This window comes from Nelumbo nucifera, chromosome 4 (assembly GCF_055504915.1).
Source record: "Nelumbo nucifera cultivar China Antique chromosome 4, China Antique-T2T, whole genome shotgun sequence".
Classification (NCBI taxonomy): Eukaryota; Viridiplantae; Streptophyta; class Magnoliopsida; order Proteales; family Nelumbonaceae; genus Nelumbo; species Nelumbo nucifera.
The window spans coordinates 11,871,722-11,892,570 of NC_142652.1; the positions used below are offsets into that span (position 1 = coordinate 11,871,722).

Genomic DNA, 20,849 nt, shown 5'->3' on the forward strand with positions numbered 1-20,849 from the left:
TTACACTGACAATTTATCCTCTAGGTCAGACCCCTCTGTTGGTGTACTGGATGCAGAACGTGATAATGGATGAATACAATGCCAAAAGCCCCAATTCAATCCCAACCGGGCCTTTGCTTGGGTTGAAATTGGCCCAGCGCAATGGGAAACTTTGGCTGGGTGTTGTTTCAGCTTTCAATCCAAGATTTTCTTTTTTTCGATTTCTCAACCCAATTTTTTTCCCTTTTTTTTAGGAAATGGATCGAGACTGAGATCAGCTTCAGTCAGTGCAAGGCCTACTTGGACACCGTTCAAATAGCCTTTACAGCTTTACATCGGGAACATCTCCATGTTTGTTTTCTGTGCTTTATTTCATGGAGATATTCCCAATGCAAGTTCATAATGGTTGTTCAAATGGGCTTTGCACTGATTGAATCCGGTTTCATCGAGACTCCACCCAAGTTGTACCCCTAATTTTGGGGAAATCACAATTCAGATCTTCTGGGCAGCTTCACAGTCCATACTCCATAGGGATGGATGTAGACCTGTTCATGGGTTGGGTCGGGTTTTTGCTCTTCATTAACAAGATTTTTTCAGACCTGAGCCCGAGCCCGGCCTGACCAATGGGCCTACAACTCTGGTCTGAGTTTGGCCCTCATAAAAATCCTGAAGCCCGGGCCCGGGCCTGAATCTCGACCTAACAGAGGTTGAAATGTAGGGCGATTGAGTTCACTGGTGGTGCGGCTGGCGCCGGTGCCTGATTTTGCCATCGCCGATGCTTGAGTTCACTGGTTCCTGAGAATATGCAACAATGCATGAGAATGAGAACTGTAAGAGAGACAAGAGAGAGAGAGGATGGTGGAGAGAGAAGATTCATTGTCAGAGAGGGGCGACTGAGTTCACTAGTGGCGTGGTTGGCGTCGGTGCCTGAGTTTGTCGGTTCCTAAATCTTGAGAATGTGCGAGTGTGAACTAAGAGAGAGAGAGAGAGAGGACTCACCGTTAAAGAGAGAGACGATCAGTGCTTGAGTCTGTCGGTGCCTGAGCTTGCCCGTCACCTCTGAGACTGAGAACAATGGCTACTTGCTTGGATTCGTGCTGGTTATTGAGAGTGAGAATGAGGAGAGAAAGATGAAAAGAGGGAATGGGAAAGGTTAATCGGCTAGGGTTTACAATAAAATACAAAATGTTGGGTTGGGCCGGGCTCGGGTTGGGCTTTTGTGACAAATCCCGAACCCGACCCGTAAAATAGTTGGGCTCGGGCTTTTAGGCCTGCGGACTAAAGTTCATGCACAAGCCTGTCAGGGGGTCAGGCCAGCCCATCGGGCTACCCGGCCCATGCACAGGTCTAGATGGATGTATATGCACCGTTTAGAGGGCAAATTAGATAATGACTGAAACAGTAGCCATGTGACGAGTGTAGTCCTTGTCAAGAGTTCTTCTCGCCCTCTGATTGACTTTCTTTTTTCTTTCTTACGGACCGCACCTTTAAAATATTCACTGATAGGGCGCTTCCTTCCACTTCCAATGGTGGTCCAGTATGAGCATGGATCTTCTGCACTTGTTTGCGCTGCACTTGCCGTGCAGCCATTCAGTTTGTGACAGTTAAACACGTGAATCAACCCTTCTTGACCCCCCCCCCCCCCCCAAAAAAAAAAAAAAGGGAAAAGTGGACTGCAATCTATCCTCAAAAATATGAATTGCAACCCCCTCCTAGTCTTTTAGTAGCCCCCCACCCCTGCTCATGAATTTGGCATCAATTCATGGATGGGATTTATAGTTCAGTGAAGTCACTGAATTATAGAAACCCCCCAAAAAAGAAAAAGAAAAATTACATCCTTTTTTAGGGATGGCAATTTTTCCCATCCCTGACGGAGACCTGACTTCTCGACCCAAAGTTCAAAGTATCGTTACGTATTAGCTGACACGTATCATTCTGGGACCCTTCCGATATGTCCCTACAGTGGGTGTATCGGGGGTCTGACCGGTTTAGGGGATGGAGGGGTCCTAGACCGGCTCCCCTGAGCCAATTTTGAAAAAAAAAAATAAAAAAAAGTAAAAAAACAAGTATCAAAATGTCTAATACACCCCTACCGACGTATCGGGCATATCAATATTTTGAACCTTACCCCAACCTGATGAGGTTGGGATGGAGATTAAGGTCCCCGCCCCGCCCCTAAGTTACGGGCTTATCCCTCTATTTGTGTTTGTCTTTCCATAGTCTATATTACAACAATTACACAAACCTTGCCAAGACAAATGGGAGAAGAAAACACACGTGACCCTTTATAGCATATGAGGGCTCAACCTAAAAAAACCAAAAAGCTGGTTTCAACTTTCATCCTTCACATGCACTCAAAATTATCCAAATTTTTTGGACAAGGGTCTTTTTGGGGCTACATAGTTCCGGTCCGGTTGGGCCAACCCAATTTTTCACGGGGAATATTGGGTTACAGGTAGCAATTAAGCTCTTGCCAAAATCATCAGGTCAGAATGATAAAACATTCAATTGACGGACAAAAATACCACTACCGACAAGACATAGACTGCTGATCCATTCCAGCTTAGCACAGGGTGCTGTGTGTCTGGAGAGAATTTACCGTGCCTAAACATCGACTTGAAATCTAAGCCCATGGATTCGGAAATAATGGTCGTCATTGGCAGCACAACCTAACCATGATGGCCCATCATTTAATGATTCTGGGCCCTCGAACTTCAAGGGTAGTGATATGGGCACATCCATAGCATTATTCTATCAGTATATTCAGGGGTGGCTTAGTCTTTTCACCACAAATATGCCACCGTTTTATCAAAGCTGGGATGTGGCCCAATCGGCCTCCAAATTAGGCCCATATAACAGGCTAGAAATATATATATATATATATATATAAAGAGAGAGAAATAGAAGAAAGAAAGAAATCATCACATCAGAGTGATTGTTGTGTCTGGGAAATCTTCAAGAGAGGGCCCACTGAGTCGTGGTCCTCGACCACTTTACACGTTGCAAATGTCCGGCCTAGGAAGTACTTAGGCCGTCCTATTGCACAATGTTGCCGTAACAATGGCAATGGTACCCCAGATGTGGAACTACAAGCTGTCTGTCTCCAAGTTGTGGGCCTTGTGGCCTTCACAGAAGCTGTCCACCGTCACTGATTCTCTCTCACTCCTCACTGTTTGATAGAATAAGTTAGCGATCAGATCAACCAACAAAACTAGACAATTCTAAAATGTAGTCTTCCCACAAGCGGCCCAGGTGTTGCAGGGGAGCTCGTCGTGGTAGATCAGATTCAAATCAGTCATTCACAGATACATTGAAGGAGGAAAGGAATGTGTCGTGGAGGAAGAAACAATAGTTGGAATTAGCTGGAAAACTCCAAAATTATTGCTTTCCTATCCCTAATTGGAATATATATATATATATATATATATATATATATATATAATATCCATTAATTAATTTGGAATTGGTCACTAACGCGCTTTACTTTTCAGTGAATCAGGACCCACACAGGATTTTACATGCGCTTGGCCTGGAGATTAGCTGCAGGATGAAATGTTTCTGTTGTATTGGTTTAGATAATAGCAGAATGAATCAAGGAAAGGAATAAAAAGGTTTAAAAAAAAAGAAAAAGAAAAGTTGTATAAGGTTTTAATGTTCAAATTTTGGATTTATTTGAGCAAAATCTACGGTGCATCATTGTATATTAAATAGATATTTAAAATTATATTTGGCACCATGTAGACTCAAGTATTGACCTAGTTGCATAGACATGTGGTGAAACCCTAATTCATTTATGTAATTCAAATCCAACAAACTCCTAACATCTTTCATAAACTGGCGGAGATTTTTATAAATAAAGGGTCTCCAAGGATCTGCACATGCAATTGTATCTTTATCCGATATCAAATCAGCCCCCCATAACAACGTTTTTAGTACATCCCTGCTGTGTATTGAATATTTTTCGATGATAATACTGAAAATGATGATATCATCATTGAGAGATGTGTTCCAATACACGGTAAAGATATACTGTGAGACATTATGGGGGGCTGATTTGAACTCCTCACCCTTACCTCTACCAATTTAAAACCTCATCCCTTCAAAACCTCTCTCTCCTTTGCCATTTGCCATCTTTCAGCTAGACTACCTTAGTGCCTCTCACCTTATACTCACACCCATCACGTATCTAAGTTCGGTGTTTCCCCACCCACTCCCAATTCATGTTCTATTAATGACCATACAATTGAGTTTTTTTCCCCTTGATTTGTCATATACCCTATCAAACACCTGTTTCATCAAATCGGTGATTATGCTTGTAAGATCGTTAACTTGAGTGACCCAAATGGTCATTTAACGTCCCTCGGCTAAACATTAGGGACTGATTGTTGGTATTTATAGTGGGAATACCATATTTTATTTTTCATGAAGAAGCAGCAACAACAATAAACATTGCATTGATCAATTCAAACCATTTGTTATATAAAAAAATCCACTCACAATGGTATCAAATACAACCAAAATTACTAGACCATACATGCACGCTACTTCCCACCCCATAATCCTTGTAATGTGTAATATGTAATACTTAAAAAAGGGAGTTGGGTAGAGTAATATGTATGTATAATATGTAGGGTGTGTTTGTTTTTGGGTGAATGTGTCCCACGTTCATGTTTCGCTAATGGTGAGTTCCATAGTAAATCAAATTTTCCTTGAGTACCATCTCCTAAATGGTAAAAAATGCTAAAAGTTATACCATTAAACAAGATTTGAAAGTGACAAAAAAAAAATTAAAAGGGTAAAAATGGTAACACACAACTTGGGCAAAAAACATAGATAAATGCACTCTAGGAAACAACACATACCTAAGTACAACACTACAACCTGGATAAATAACTTATCCAAAATTAAACATGTCCATTATACTAAAAAAAGAGAATTGGGATTGCTCCAAACAAAATGAAACTGATTTTCCTCCTTACAAAAACCTTCTCATACTCACCTCACAGCAATCATGCCTTTGGAACATCTCTCCATGAATGAAAATATACAAGTACAGAGATGTCCATAATGTGCAGTTGCAACTTATCATGAGGTGTGGTGAGAGGAGGAAATGCAAAGTCTATCAAAATATGTTTCAATATAATCAAACACCACACATCTCACCATGAGACATGAGACTGGGGCCCATCATGTATGAGATGTGTGTTGTCAAATCATGTTAGATGTGTGTTGGAACATGTTTTGTTAACTACAAAGGGACCTAATTCTTAGTTGGATCAATGCTGACTCCCTTGACTGTAGGGGTGTTCATGGTTTGGTTAATCCAATTATGACTCTTTTTTTGAAACCTAACTGATACCGGTAGTTTTTGAAAAATTGTGAATCGAAACCGAGTTGAAACCAATCAGTAGGGTTACAAGTCGGGGCGGGTTAGGTCGGGTTGGGGCCAATCCTAGCCCAATCTTAAGTTCTAAACACTGTTTTCAAAACTGAACAAGGTCAGACGGTTAGACCGGAAAAATTGAGACCTGATCGGTTCCGTTTTCCTCCAAAACTGCTTTTTCCCCCCCAAAACCATTGATTTTGGTCAGCAAACTACTGAATCAACTGGTTAATTGTTCGAATGGTTTTGACCATTTTCCAATTTTTTAATTTTTTTGTCAGAATGGGTCGGCCGTTTGAGTTGAATGGTTGAACCATTTGAACCGATAACCAAACCCCTGACCGGTTTGATCACCGGTTCATTTTTTAAAACCATGGTTCTAAACCCCAACCTGACATCCTAACCCTAACTAAATTCCTTCAACCCTAACCCAACCCAACTCAATCCGAAGTCAATTTTGGGTTGGGCCCAATCTAACCTTCTTCCCATTCCTTAAAACCTCATAGGATTTCTCAACTCAACTTTCAATACATATATTAATCCTATGTTTCATTAGTATTTGTTTGTTGACATTTTTTTTTTGTTCTTTTGATACAAAATTCAGAAAAACAAGTGTTAGAAATGACTATAGTTTATTATGATTTATGAGTTATGGCTTACGATAAATTTTTCTTGGGCGGCAAACAACATATCATTAAGGTTTTAGTCTTTCTGATTAGGATTAAGTGAAGTGATTATCTTAAAAGAAATACATGATACTATGTGGTGGGGGTTATGCAAATATCGTGCATCTAAACAAATCAAGTTATATATAACATATATTTATATATGGCATATACTATAGAGTTAGGTTCGGATTGGCTAAGGGGTCAACCCTAACCCAACCCGAAATAAAGTTGGGTTCATGAATTTCAACTCTAACCCTAACCCTAACCCAAACATCAACCCAACCAAACTTTTTTGGGTTGGGTTCTGGCTAATCCGGCCCAAGTTGCAGCCTTACCAATAAGTTAACTGGTTTTGTAGTTTGTTCTTTGATTTCTCGATTTTTAATATTTACAATATATATTATAAATAAATGTTATAAATAATACAATATAATATTATATAAATAAATAAATATGATCAGTTCGATCGACCAAAATTTTAAATTCAGTTTCCTTGATTCAGATCAAATTTTCAGTTTTCGTTAAGCACCCCTAATCGATTCGTGGATTAAGAGAAAAAAGGAAAAAAGATTGACGGGTCGGATTATGCATGCTTAAACTATCATGAGTTCATGATCTTCGACTCGTTGTAATAAGATCAAATCCTACTGTCACCAGCATTGCAGGATTGGGGTTAAGGGACAGGAGATGGGTACTCCGTTCCGTTGTGTAGCCTCGACGAAGGGAAAAAAAAAATGTTTCCTATATACGGGGATTGTTTTTCGGGGAAAGTTTATAAATGGGGTTGTATGCAGCGGAATGGAATCTTGTTGAATTGAATAAATAAATTAAAACATCTTTACCATAAAAGCCTGGCCTAGAGTATATATTTATGATGAAGAAAGAAAATCAAGAATCAGTTTCTATTTCCACAGAAAGAGAAAAACTCAAAATTTTTATCACAAAGCTCTGTCGAGTGGAAAGATACCCACAATCCTACGCTTTCCAACTTCCATTATGTTTCCAATTTCAACGGAAAGCAGCTTTTAAGGAGATTCGTTGTATAAAAGTACATTGACCGTGAACCCATCAATGATCAACCATTCAACCCCTTTACCGAGAAAAGAAACGAGAGAAAGAACCCTAATCTTATAAGAAAAACACTGGAGAAGGTGGAAGACTGGAAGAGAGGTTTTTGTTTTAAACAAGGAAAGAAAAGGGGGGAAAGAATAGACCGAGGTGGGGGTCACAAAAACACGTTTTGTTCAGGCAATCCATGTGCCCACATGGATGATAGGGAGAGAGGAGAGAAAAGAGGAGTGAAACAGTGGAACAGAGAGAAATAAAGAGAGGAGGACTAAAACCCACCGTCCCTCTTTCTCAAATCTCAAATTTTTTTTGGCAACTACAGGTCTACAGCAACAGCAATAATAACAGAGATAGATATAGTTAAAGAAGGACTGATTTTATTATTTTGATTGATTAGGAGTAGAGTAACTATACACAGAGAGAGAAAAACATGAAGGAGAGCAGTGATGGGTTTGTTAGGGCAGATCAAATTGATCTGAAGAGACTGGACGAACAGCTCGAGAGGCATCTCAGTCGAGCTGCTCGAGCATGGACCGCGGACAAGAAGAAGGACGAAGGGCAGAAGGAGCGGGTCACCAGGGAAGAGTGGGAGATCGATCCTTGCAAACTTATAATAAAGACTGCTATTGCTCGTGGTTCTTTCGGCACCGTTCACAGAGGGGTTTATGATGGCCAGGACGTCGCAGGTGAGATACCTTTTTCTGTAAATTATTTCCTTCTCTTCGTTTCTCGTTAGTTTGTTTTCCTCTCTGAAACCTTTTTCCGATACTTCTATTCTAAAAAACTTCTTTTTTTTAACTTCACATCTTTAACATGCCTATTTTGATTCTTTTCATACAGAGCTGTTAATTTCCTTATGCCTACAACAGTTTTGTTTTAGCTTCTCTTCCCCGCATATTTGCTTCCTTTACTCCCTCTCCTTTAGGCAATTCGTTTGGATTTATCTTTCTATTGTTCTTTATCTTTTCTTTCCTCCTTTTCGGCTTTACTTTTGGACTTATGCCACTTCGTTCTTTTATTTTTTCCGTTATTCTTGTGTGTTATTTCTCTTATTTAGTATCTTATCCGATATCTAGTTAGTTGTTTAAGTAAATTCCCAAGGAGTGCTCTTTCAATGGCTGATCTGGTTGAAAACCATGAAGTGCTCTTCGTACAGAATTCCTTACTAGGTTCTGCTTTGGCTTGTTCGACATAAATTTGGTTGATTGAACTTCTATGAGAAGCCTCGTTTTAGGCTTGGTTTTAGTTCTTTCCTCCTTGTGGAGCATTTTTCTCCTTCTGGCAAATTACCCAATTTCTGTTGATTTCAATGGGAGTAGTTAGTATCTGGTCTTTGTATACCTGTTTTTTACGAGATAGAGTTGGATTGGCAGGCAACTGGAATACCTTCCAAGATAATCGTGGTTTTTTGAGTTTCCTTTCCTAAACTTTCATGTGATCTCATCTAGTTGGTTGTTCTCGTAGTTTAGTTTCCTTCCACAATGCCAATAAATTATAGATCAAAAAGCAAATTAAACTGATATTAACGAAACAATAAAAAAAATTATTAAAACAATTAAAAAACTGGTGTTATGGATTAATATAGACGGAGCAGGTAACAAGAGGTCCCACCTGCAATCTTTGAAAGCAGCGACCATGTTGAACTTGAATCTGCTATTTCTTTCTTTCTTTTTTTAATTCTGTTCTAATTTTAGTATGGGGAAGAGCCTTTATTGGTAGGGGTGGAACTTGGTTCGGGTTTGATTGGGAATTTATTAAATTTCAAGGGGCCCAAGCCTGAACCTGAGCTCAATGTAGTTGAAAATATTATTTGTTAAATTCCTGTGCAAGTCATCCTTGAGCAGGGCCCAAGTAATATTCTCTTTATCATTCAAGCTTTATTAAATGTCTCCAAAGCATCAAGCTTACTTTTTTAAATGATATGAAAATTCCTATAATGCCCTTATGCCCGAACACCGTTACATGGGAAATGGGGATATGGTTCCCTGTTCCCAAGATTCACATCTTCCTAAGATCCTGGATATGGATAGGTTTCATTCTCAACACTTATGTCTTGCCAAATTTAATTAAGCCTCTACCATAAACAGCTTTTAATGGTATTATTTATTAAAACATACGATTTTACATTATTAAAAATATTAATGCTGCCAAGTGTACTCTACACTAGGCACATACAAATATTCAGATATCATAGGAAAACCCATGGTTTTAAATGATACATTGTGATTTTGTTTTACTGACCATAGTATTTACTCATTTCTATCTTCAGTTAAACTACTTGACTGGGGAGAAGAGGGCCACAGAACAGAAGCTGAAATTGCCTCACTAAGAGCAGCATTTACCCAGGAAGTTGCTGTCTGGCATAAGCTTGATCACCCTAATGTAACTAAGGTAATATTAGTTATCTTTGTGAAAAGAGACTAGTTATTCTCTTAATGTGTGTTTTCTATTTATTGCATGGTTTGTTGGCAATTTATAAATGATCCAAGGACCAAAAAGGACTCTGCCAGTCTTCTCTTATTGGTTCATTATCAAAAAAGCACTTTTTAACTCCCTATCTTGGGTTTATCTTGGTCAAAAGAGACCGGTTACTCTCCAAATGTCTCTTGTGTTATTTATTGCATATTATGTTATTAACTTATAAACTATTGATGATGGAGAACAAGGATGAAAAAGGTTTTTTTCCTCCCTTTCTTTCTCTTAACACTTCATGCTTAATGGAAAACTTATTTATCAAAAAAAAAAGCTTAATGGAAATTTTGGTTGCACTGATTAGTATTAGTTAATTCATGGATTTGGTAAAAGTCTAATCTACAACAATGTACTTTCACATTGGGTTGTTATTGGTTTTTCATTGAATAATGGGAATGGGATGCCTATTATTTGGTTAAAGGACAAAATTTTAATTCTTTATCAGTAAAGCACAAATTGTAAATACCAGGTTATTTACAATTTTAAATACCAACTGGGCTAAGCTTGTCGGTTAGTCTGGTGCCTAAATGTGTCTGTGGTCACTGTGAGATACATGTCTGTAGAGTGTAAGAATCTGAATGCAAAAAATTTCTATCATATTATTTTCCGGGAGCATACCTTAACATAACTATCTACCAGTCAAGAATTAGATTGTCAAAAAAACATGTCAGTGAATCTGCATACTTGCATTAAGCCAGAGTAAACCCACATCATTATTTTTTTTTCTAATCTGTATTTGCATTCTCCCTCATGTGCTAAGTAAAACACTGAGCTAAGTATGGAATTTATATCATACCACTGTTAAGAGAACTAGTTTTCCCTTGTGGATAGTGTAAGGTCTGTACCTTGAAGCCAAAATCAATTTTTTGGCTATAAAAATTACCCTTAACATAATGATATCTAATTAAGTTGCAAAGTACAAAGGGCTGTTTGTAAATTCAAATTACCAAATGCAGACATGCCTGCCCCATTTGTATTGGAAGTTTGACTCTGACAAGTATTTCAAAAGGTGTGCCTAGGCACACAGGCAAGGTGCATTTTAAGGCTTTTTTTTTTTTAATATCTTCGATGCATTTTTAAGGCTTGTGCCCTACTTGAACCTAGACAAGGAAAATTTCAAAAGGCACATGCCTGGGACAAGGCACAAGCTATTCTGGCACATGGCTTTTTATAAGATTTGTTTTTAGTTACTGTTATATGCTGCTATAGTCCATTGTTGAGTATATATTGGATAAGCAGTCCTTGGTGTTAAAAAAGAAAAAAAAAATCAGACAGCCAGAAATAAGATATTGCTTCAAGCCAATAAAAAATATATCTAACTACATGAAATTTAGTCAACATGAGAATGATTACTCAAATATTCGCTGAGCTTAGATTTGTATTGTAAATAGCAACTTATGGATAGTGCTAAATTTAAGTTTTCAAGTTGATTATGATTGTTCTATCAATTTAATAAGTGGATTTGGAATTTGAAGCAAGGGTATTAAATCTTGGTTTTTGGATAGGTCTTGACCTCTTCCACATGTAATAACACATATATATATATATATATATAGGATTATAAAAAGACATGTGATGGAATTGGAACCTAATGTTGGTTTTTGGGTAGGTCTTGACCTCTGGACAAATACCGTAAATAATGTTGCAAAAAAAAAAAAATCTGTAGTACCAAATATATGTGATGGAACTTAGTAATGATAATTTAGAGGTCAAGACAAATACTGTCAAAAAATGTTGTACTAAGTTCCATCACATATCTTTGGTACTACAGAATTTTTTTTGCAACATTATTTACAGTATTTGTCCAGAGGATTGGTTCTGCATTATTATTATTGTTCTCCACATGAATAAAGGAGCTGATTCCACAGAATGTTCATGTGATACTGCCCTTGATTATAGTTCGGAATAGACAATATCTGTTTTCCATGATCCTCATGATTTGTCTTGAGATGTTTCTTAGGCGCTGCTCCTCACATTTGTATGGATCTCACTGCAGTTTATAGGAGCTACAATGGGGACATCAGAGCTTAATATACAAACAGATAATGGTCAAATTGGCATGTCGAGTAATGTTTGCTGTGTTGTTGTTGAATATCTTCCAGGAGGTGCATTGAAATCTTACCTTATAAAAAACCGAAGAAGCTAGCTTTTAAAGTTAGCTTACGGTTTTTGCAACATTATTTATGGTATTTGTCCAGAGGGTTGATTTTGCATTATTATGATTGTTCTCTACATGAATAAGGGAGCTGATTCCACAGAATGTTCATGTGATACTGCCCTTGATTATATAGTTCGGAATAGGCAATATCTATTTTCCATGATCCTCATGATTTGTCTTGAGATGTTTCTTAGGTGCTGCTCCTCACATTTGTATGGATCTCACTGCAGTTTATTGGAGCTACAATGGGGACATCAGAACTTAATATACAAACAGATAATGGTCAAATTGGCATGTCGAGTAATGTTTGCTGTGTTGTTGTTGAATATCTTCCGGGAGGTGCATTGAAATCTTACCTTATAAAAAACCGGAGAAAGAAGCTAGCTTTTAAAGTTGTTGTCCAATTGGCCCTGGATCTCGCACGAGGGTGGGACTCTGCCATTATTTTAATCATAAAACAGTCAGTTTGATATTACACATTTCATGAATATTTAATGATTGAACTGTGAATGAGCAAGGTTTTCTTCATTTTATAGGTTAAGTTACCTTCATTCCAAGAAGATTGTTCACAGAGATGTGAAGACAGAGAACATGCTTCTAGATAAGACACGAACTGTAAAAATAGCTGACTTTGGAGTTGCTCGTGTTGAGGCTCAAAACCCTAATGATATGACGGGTGAGACAGGGACCCTTGGTTACATGGCTCCTGAGGTAGAGTCAACTTACAATTTGAGAGTTTACATTGCCAATCTATGTCATGCTATTCTATTTTTGAAATTTTCTCTTTTTGCTATACCAACCATATCCCTGTTTAAGGTTAGATAACTTGGATCAATAATGTGGATCATCCAGGTTGTCCATTAGATAGGCAAGACTTTGGTGTTGCCAACAATTTCATTCATCTTCCATGTCACCTTTAAACCCATACCATGTCTTAGAGAAGTTCTTGGATCTGCCACCCACAAGACACTATAGCTGTGTATCAGGAACATCAACCCATGAATGACAACTGAGATGTTCCCATTGTGTGGCTATAGTGTATCCTTGGAGCAGTGCCCTCCTATATGTCAAATTTCTTTGAAACACACACCTCTATCATCCATCCGAAGTTTTGCTAGTAAAATAAAATTCCTACAAACTAAAAGCAAGGAAATGAATTGAACCCTGTTATTAAAATATAGTATGTGTTCCCAACACAATCACCAGCGACTCAGATGAATGATGCCCAATGCAGGTCCTCAATGGCAATCCATACAACAGGAAATGTGATGTGTACAGTTTTGGTATCTGCTTGTGGGAAATATATTGCTGTGACATGCCATATCCCGACCTTAGCTTCTCGGAAGTGACATCTGCTGTTGTCCGCCAGGTACAAAAAAATATGTTTTTTCCCTAGAGTGTCGATAGTGTTGAGCACCATAAAATTAACAACTAATCCAAAATGTACCTGAACTGCAGAATCTGAGGCCAGAGATCCCCCGCTGTTGCCCAAGTTCTCTAGCCAATGTAATGAAGCGATGCTGGGATGCAAGCCCTGACAAGCGGCCAGAAATGGATGAAGTGGTGACCATGTTGGAGGCTATCGACACATCAAAAGGTGGAGGTATGATCCCTCTTGATCAACCTCAAGGTTGTCTGTGTTTCCGCAAGTATAGGGGACCTTGAAAAAACTACTCCCCTTAGAGCAGAGAAACAAATAAAACTAGGAGATGCATTGCACTATGAATATTATATTTGCATTCAAGATCAGAAAGATGAGAGTTCACAGCTGGAAAAAACCACGATGATATTACTGGCTGAGAAGCTCTGCAGCATCACATCTGACGGGAAGATGATGTAAAGCTTTTCCTTCATTTACCCCTTTTTGCCTGTTCTTATTATTAAATTGTGTATTTGATTTACCCTATCCAATTCTAGGTGGACTAGCTATCCCACTCCCACCTGTTATATTAAAGACCAGCTTCTATTTTTCAATTATTAATGATTTAATTTTTAAGGTCCGACCACCATTTTGTAATTTACAACCTTTTTGTGGTTTGGGGTTGATCAGAAGCTGATGCTTACACTGTCAACGGCTAGATGTACGATCACTGCTATGTGTGACCAAATTCTCCGTACTGTTACCAAATTCAGCTGCTGTAACTGTAATCTTATTCTCTATGCAGCCTTGTAAGTTTCAGAAATCAGACCAAACCATAAACTGAATTAAATGGAATTATTAATAATATAAGTAACATATAGGGTTAATCACTTGGGTCCCCTTTGGTTTACAGGAATAGGGGTCTAGAATCGGAATTAGAATGGGTTATTTCAATTCCAACCGTTTGGTTGAGTGGAATCAGAATCCCATTCCCATTCCTGTTGGATTGGCATTCTTCCATTTGAGGGAATGCCTATTTTCTCTCTCTCCTTTGAAAACTAAATCTTATTCCTGTTGATTCTAATTCTAATTCTCATTCTCATTCTTGTCTAAATCAAACAAATTACGGAAATAGAACATTCTGATTTCAATTTTGAAAGATTTTGGTTCTGATTTCAATTTTAATTATGAAAGATTTTGATTCCGATTCCAACTATGAACAAAACAGACCCCAAGTATGCCAGAACTTTTCTGATAATTACTTGAAGCAAGGTTCAAAGTATCATTACGTATCGGCTTGTATTGGCCGATATGTATCGTTATGGGACCCTTCCGATATGCCCCTACAGTGGGTGTATTGGGGGTCTGACCGGTTCAGGGGATGGAGGGGTCCTAGACTGGCTCCCCTGAACCAGTTTTGAAAAAAATAAAAAAAGTAAAAAAAAAATAAGTATCTAACCGCCCGATACACCCATATTGACATATCAAGCATATCGATATTTTGAACCTTGACTTGAAGTACCCTTATTAATTTAAATCCTACTTAAAGACCCCTAAAGTATCACATAATATGGCATAGACTAAGGCCTCATTTGATAACACTTTTCAGATGTTTGGTGTCTGAAAAACTTGCTTTTCAAACACCAGACTCACTTGGTGTTGCGTCTGAAATCTTTTTTTAGATTTGAAATTTTAAGTCAATAGCCTGGCACTTATGCGTTCAGACATAATTGAGAGGTGCGTAAAAGACATAAATACCTTAAAAAAAATTAATATTACATATTTTTGTCCTTCATGTAAATCGAATCAAACCCTCATTGTGAACTAACGAAGCTCCACCGCCACCACCACCGCTGCACTCTCTCTGTCTCTCTCCTATATTCCCACCACCGTGGTTCTTCTCTCTCACTTTCGCTTGCTCTATGCCCTGTCTTTCACCACTGCCGCTGCAAGAGGGCAAGAGCGAGAGAGAAGAGCCACCACCGCGGCGATTCTCTCTCTCTCTCTCTCTCCCTCCCTCCCTCCCTCCCCTTTCTTCCCACCATCGCCACTGCCGTTGCAAGTTGTAGTGGCAGCTCTCTCTCTCTCCCCTTGTCTTCTCTCTCTCGCTGTCGCTCTCTCTCTCTCTTCCCTCCCTCTCTCCCTGTCTTCCATTGCAATTTTTTATTAATTATTAATTATTTTTTTATTAAACATTAGTTATTTATTATTAAATTTACTTGTGTTATTTATTAATTATTTTTATTAACTAGTAATTTTAATTATTTCATTAATTTTTAAAAATTATTTTAATTTTTATTTGTATAAATTATTAATTATTTTAATGTTTTTATAGTCATTTTTTATTTTAATCGTTTCATTTATTAATTAATAATTAATAATTTTTTATTTTTTATTTGTATTGTTTCAATATTATTTTGAGGTTGAAAAATATTTTTTATGAGATAATGTAAATTGAATTCAACATTTCCAAATAGTATGTTCTAGGGGTAAAATAGTAAAATCAGTAAATTTCAGATGGTAAAGGATCCATCCAACACAAACAAACTTATGGATTCGGACCCTCTAAAAAATAGAAAAGCAATTATGCCTCTTTTTAGATTTCAAACACTTTTAATATCTTTTAAACTTTTCATATCTGAATTTTCAGATTGATCAAACGCCACCTAATTTTTTGTTGGTTGGCCGTCATATTTAGCTTACATGACATCATATGATACTTTTAATTCGTTGAAAATCTAATTTCGCCCTTACTAGTTACCATTGACCCTACCCCTGTCAAAAACAAACCCCAAATTTGGTTTAACAATGGATAAGGAATATAAATACAAATATGTACAGTACAAATACATACAAAATATAAGGTTTTACACTCTCTTGTATTTTTGCTCTCTACATATTTATATTTGTATTTGTACTCGTTCCAAATGGATGGTGCGTTAGCTGTGTATCAAGAATGATGCGAAGATAGTGCGTTAAATGTAGAAACGACCATGGCCGATTGCTGATTTCATCGTATTATGCTGGTTCATATAATACCATTATTTTCTTTCTTTCGGATTTTTCATATTTTGATGGAGAATTCATGTCCTGGGAGTTAGTCTCGACAAGTGAGCCCGGTGTCAGGGAGTTCTTATTAATGGCAGAATCAGAGCTACAGAAGTCCTATTCTGCAATCTACTTTTGATTTTGCAAAGATGGAACTTCCGACTCCGGAGTTATTGAGGTCATCTTGGATATACCAGGGGCTAAAAATGCTAATGGAAGGATTTCTTGAGAAGTTTACAGACATCCTCTTGAACCTTTGAACAGGGATTCCTCTGCTAAAGTTGTGATGATATGCAATACAGTTCCTAAGGTTAACTATGTAGATGCTGATCCCAAGGAATGCAAGACGATGAAATCCATCAAAGCATCAATTTTTTGTTAATTCTTTGCGTTCAACATTCTTCTTATATTTAGAAATGGCTGTCTTGTGATCTTCGGACTTGTGGGATAAGATGAAATATTTGGCATGCCAGAGACAATACTTGCCATCACTCCTGCTGCAAATGAAACCCAACGCCTTACTAGATTGGTGGGAAAGTAAGTTGCAAAAGAACTTATATTTATTGGTCGAAGGCAAAGATGCACGCACTGATTGGTTTTTCTTCCACAACACAAACCAACAATCTAAATAAACTGATTCTTTAGGCTGCATTTGTTTTTAGCGTAAATGTGAATCAATATAAAATTTCACCGTTGGTTCACATTTACACGTGTTTGTTTCCAATGTAAAAGCAAATCAATGTAAAACTACACACTCTGTCCGCTTTTTCAAGCGCTTGTTTCCAGTGTAAAATTTACTTCGAAAATTAATGTAAACCATCTAATTGGCTGACTTTTCCATCGATTTTATTGGTGTACATTTACATTGATTATCACATAAAAAACTCCAACTGTCCACTCAAATTTTAAACCGATCACTGACTTTTCCATCCATTAACATTTACATTGATGATTTTTCCACCGAAATCAAACACGGCCTTAGGAAGCCATCAAAAGCAATTCAAAACTTTGGTAAAATTGATGAATTGAAATGGTTGTCTTATTACCATTAGATCTTTTATTTTTCTTGTTTATATATTTTCTTCATTGAATACGTTCAATCATCTACAAATTAAACACTTTGACCCCATCTTGTTTCCCCTTGAGCCTTTGTTTGACAAAGATTGGTCACCACCAAATCTTTTTTCGTTATGAATGCCCTTTTTGGTAACGAAGGCAGGAAATTAGGGAATCCAGATCTGTTCCTCAAAGAATGCACCTCACACCAACCTCAGCCCCATCTTAGCATGTATTGGAAATACGTGTCATACTTTGTGTTGTTATTCATGAGGATATGCTACCAATACATGCTGGGATGGGGCTGTGAGGTTGGTGTAAGGTGCATTGTTTGAGGAGAAGATCCAAGTGAAATTGGTGGAAGAGAGGAGAGAATTGCAAATCCCATGGGTAAAAACACTCTCAATGAACTTCGGTTCTAAAATGGATCTGTTTCAAAACTATGGAGGAGGGCTCGTTTCTTTTCTTCTTTTTCTTTTTTTTTTTTTGCTTAATTTTTTAATAAAAACAGTTACTTTAAAGCACTTTCCCGTTAAAAGGTTTTGCAAGTAGCAGAAATGCAGACTATTGACATGTTTCAAAAATTTAAAGAATAGTTAAAGATAATGTGTTATTTACCAAAATTCATGGGTGGGTTTTGATTAGTCAAAATTCTTTCCATACCATTATCTTTCCTGCATCATAGATTTTCCCATCTTTTTATCCAACTTAACTGCAAGGCAAGAATCAAATTTTCAAAACTTCAGGGATACTTTTAAGTAGTTAACCCTAATAGATAATACACATGTCTAAACATATGCAGTACAATTATATATATATATATATATATATATATATATATTCATTTAACATTTAAACATGTTACATGACTCACTCACTCCCAACTCCCAAGCTAATAAAAAATTAAAAACCCAACCAAACCGTAATTAACAGTCCAATATCTAGTTTCTATACGAAAATGGTTTAATCTGGTCTGAGAATTTCTAGTACCATAATTTTTGGTTTACTACGAATACCTTAGGAGGTGACCCCACACAGAGCCCATAAGCTATGTAGGATGAAGAATTTAAAGAGCTCAAATTGACTGTCAGCCGGTCATTTAAAGGGTTGCCCGCTTCAACCTCTTTGAATTTAACTTGTCGAGAGTGTGTAGTGTTTCAAAGTAACTAACTGAACCAGCTTAACTGAATTTTAAGCTCAACCTTCCCGAACGGCCCCAAAGTCGCACAGCTAGTCCATTCAATTCAAGTGGTTGAACGACCACCGCTCTACCTTGCACTATGTTTTTCACCGAGAGTTGCTTTTCAGCTTTCCACGTCTCAAAATCCGTGGAAATCCAAAAATAAATAAATAAACAACACGCCGGCAATAACAAATACGTGATCATACAGTGATCGTCGTTGAGTTGAGGTAAGAACCCACCGTAAAGAATCCGCTCAAAAGCCTAAAAAGACAAAAAAAACAAAAAACAAAAAACAAAACACATAAACCACCGATTGGACATGTGAGGACTTCAGTACGGTAGATATTGTTCGAAGGCCCAATTACCAACAATTTCATTTTCTGAAACTCTTCTGTATTTCTACATAAATTAGGGCAAATGGAATGTACTCCATCACTCCATGTGTTCATTTAACTGTGTACAAATATATAGCCCTGCTTCACTCTTCACAGATGTCTGAAACACCTTCAAAAACATGTAAGGATTCACGCCTAGATGTACTATAAGACTATACACAGCTAAACCACTAATTTCTTTTACACAAGTTGATCCCCGGCTAGAGTTGATTCAATGAATGGATTCGTCTGAGGAACTCAGCGTCTAAATTTGTACAGGCTGTACATTCTGCGGAGATAAATGGAAAAATCAAAAACCCATACCGGGCACAAAATTCTGTAAATTTTGGTGGCGAGCAAATAATAGCTCCAAAGGATCCGTCAATGATCAGTTTAATGTTCTGTCCTTCCCACCAGAGTCCCCTGACGATGTAGGTGACGATTCCCTGCTACAGTCCTCTATATCAGCATTTTGAAACTCTTCAAGAAGCAACTTTCGGATTCTCTCTCTCAATCCAGATGCCTCTTCGGGTTTGAACCACTGCTTGCCAAACTTGAGTAATAAAACAAATTAACCAAGGGAAAACAACATACAAACCAGACCTGATAGGTTGGATTATAAATCAAAGGAAAGCAGCATACCATAGCTAAATCCTTTTTTCTAAGCCTTTCAGGAGCTTCTTTGATAAAACGTTCCATGAAGAAAAGTACAAAGATGCCACAATCGTAGTCATTTTTTTGTTGGGGAACCTGAAAGATCATGGAGTTAGAAAATAGCTAAATGGAACTAAGTACCCTGAAAAACAAATACTAGTGACCATCTCATTGGTGTTTTCCTTTTTCTGAAGTCTAAGAACACGTTGGTAAGTAAGTCGTTTTCAAACTCTTAATCCAATTTAAAAAGCATCAAAGAGAACAGAAAAATGACAAAGACGAGTGTAAGTGTGAAACTTAACAAGTAATAAGAATGAGAGGTGTTAAGCTCTTATATCATCCCGGAGTTGAGCTATCTTTTTCATAGGACCTCCCCTAAAGTACTGTCATCAAAATAGAGTTCAAAAATCAAGCATAGTTGTTAAGGCGACGCCTAGGCAACAAGGCGCCCATGGATTGTCGCTCCACTTAATCGCCTACCAATTTTGTACATGCCACTATGAAACACTTTCACATTCTTTGTTTTCTGATAATATAATACTTAAATAGATATCATTCTCAATTTTGTAGGTTTACATGATTAAATAGATATCATTCAACACACATGTTGGTGTATGCTGTCTTGAACCCTCAAAGACTTCAAAACCCGAACCATCAATAAGCAAGGAAGAACTTCAAATTCTGTCCAATCAACACATTCTTTATCTTGATCATCATCATCATCTTCTTCTTCTACCCCCTTTTTTCTCCTTTTCCTAAACAAAAATAGGGGCTCAGCCCCTATATTTTATGAGTTTTCTTTTCTTCTTTTTCTTCTCATAAATATGTTAATTTTCTATGTTTTAATATGAAACTTAACACTTTTTTATGAAAGTTAATAGATAAGTATCAATGAAAGATGGTTGCTGGTTGCTAATGGAACCTAGGGAACTATCCTATTATTCATGGTTTCTATGTAAAAAATTCCACCACATTAGGCACCCCACCTAAGCAACTAGGCGACAACATGCTCCCTATTACCTAGCTTCACCTTGGCACCTTGAACACTATGCAATTAAGTTTGGGATAGATTGGTTGAGTTCAAATTTCTTCCTCACAGCACACTGCAGGCGCACATCAGGAAAATCTCCCATGCTTGTATGTTTTCATTCATGGGGAAATGTTCCCAATCACAGCTGCAAGTGATGTTTAAGGTGGGTGTGAGGACCATTCTGTGAGGAAATCCGAACTTGGATTGGTGTCAATCCTCTTATTTGAATTAATAAAGTTCCAAGAGATGGACAAAAGGGTTCAGTCCTTACCTACCTCTTCAACAGTGCTCCTTATGAAAAAGGATGGCACATGGCGCTTTTGTGTTGATTGTAGGGCCCTTAACAGAATTATAGTAAAGGACAGATTTCCAATTCCCTTAATATTTCAATTATCAAAAAAGAAAACATATTTTCA

The 20,849-nt window shown here is 37.5% G+C and overlaps 2 protein-coding genes, 1 non-coding gene and 1 pseudogene across 12 annotated transcripts in view; 2 read left to right on the plus strand and 2 right to left on the minus strand.

The window, feature by feature from the left end:
- Window positions 1-6,827: 6,827 nt before the first annotated feature.
- On the plus strand, window positions 6,828-13,724 carry LOC104587184 (serine/threonine-protein kinase 52-like). The gene is made up of 6 exons (XM_010244680.2): window positions 6,828-7,784; window positions 9,368-9,489; window positions 11,959-12,155; window positions 12,265-12,439; window positions 12,963-13,097; window positions 13,187-13,724. Exons 1-6 carry the CDS (start codon window positions 7,529-7,531, stop codon window positions 13,391-13,393), a joined length of 1,092 nt encoding a protein of 363 aa, XP_010242982.1. The 5' UTR covers window positions 6,828-7,528; the 3' UTR covers window positions 13,394-13,724.
- Window positions 8,898-8,998, minus strand: LOC148792016 (U6 spliceosomal RNA). The gene has a single exon (XR_016072834.1). It is a non-coding gene; the product is annotated as a U6 spliceosomal RNA (small nuclear RNA).
- A 2,438-nt stretch (window positions 13,725-16,162) lies between the features above and the next one.
- Window positions 16,163-16,728, plus strand: LOC148792017 (putative enoyl-CoA hydratase 2, mitochondrial pseudogene; annotated as a pseudogene).
- Window positions 16,729-18,751: 2,023 nt separating this feature from the next.
- ULP1D (UB-like protease 1D) overlaps window positions 18,752-20,849 on the minus strand; it is a 34,832-nt gene continuing 32,734 nt past the window's right edge. For 9 of the 10 annotated variants that reach the window (XM_010244674.3, XM_010244678.3, XM_010244673.3 and 6 more), the window contains 2 exons: window positions 19,392-19,499; window positions 18,752-19,302 (listed from right to left, as the gene is read on the minus strand). In XM_010244674.3, coding sequence (XP_010242976.1) covers window positions 19,138-19,302; window positions 19,392-19,499 — 273 coding nt within the window. In that variant the 3' untranslated portion in view covers window positions 18,752-19,137. Of the gene's footprint in view, window positions 19,303-19,391; window positions 19,500-19,705; window positions 19,787-20,849 lie in introns of those variants that run through there. The other variant, XM_010244679.3, reaches the window with a different exon arrangement.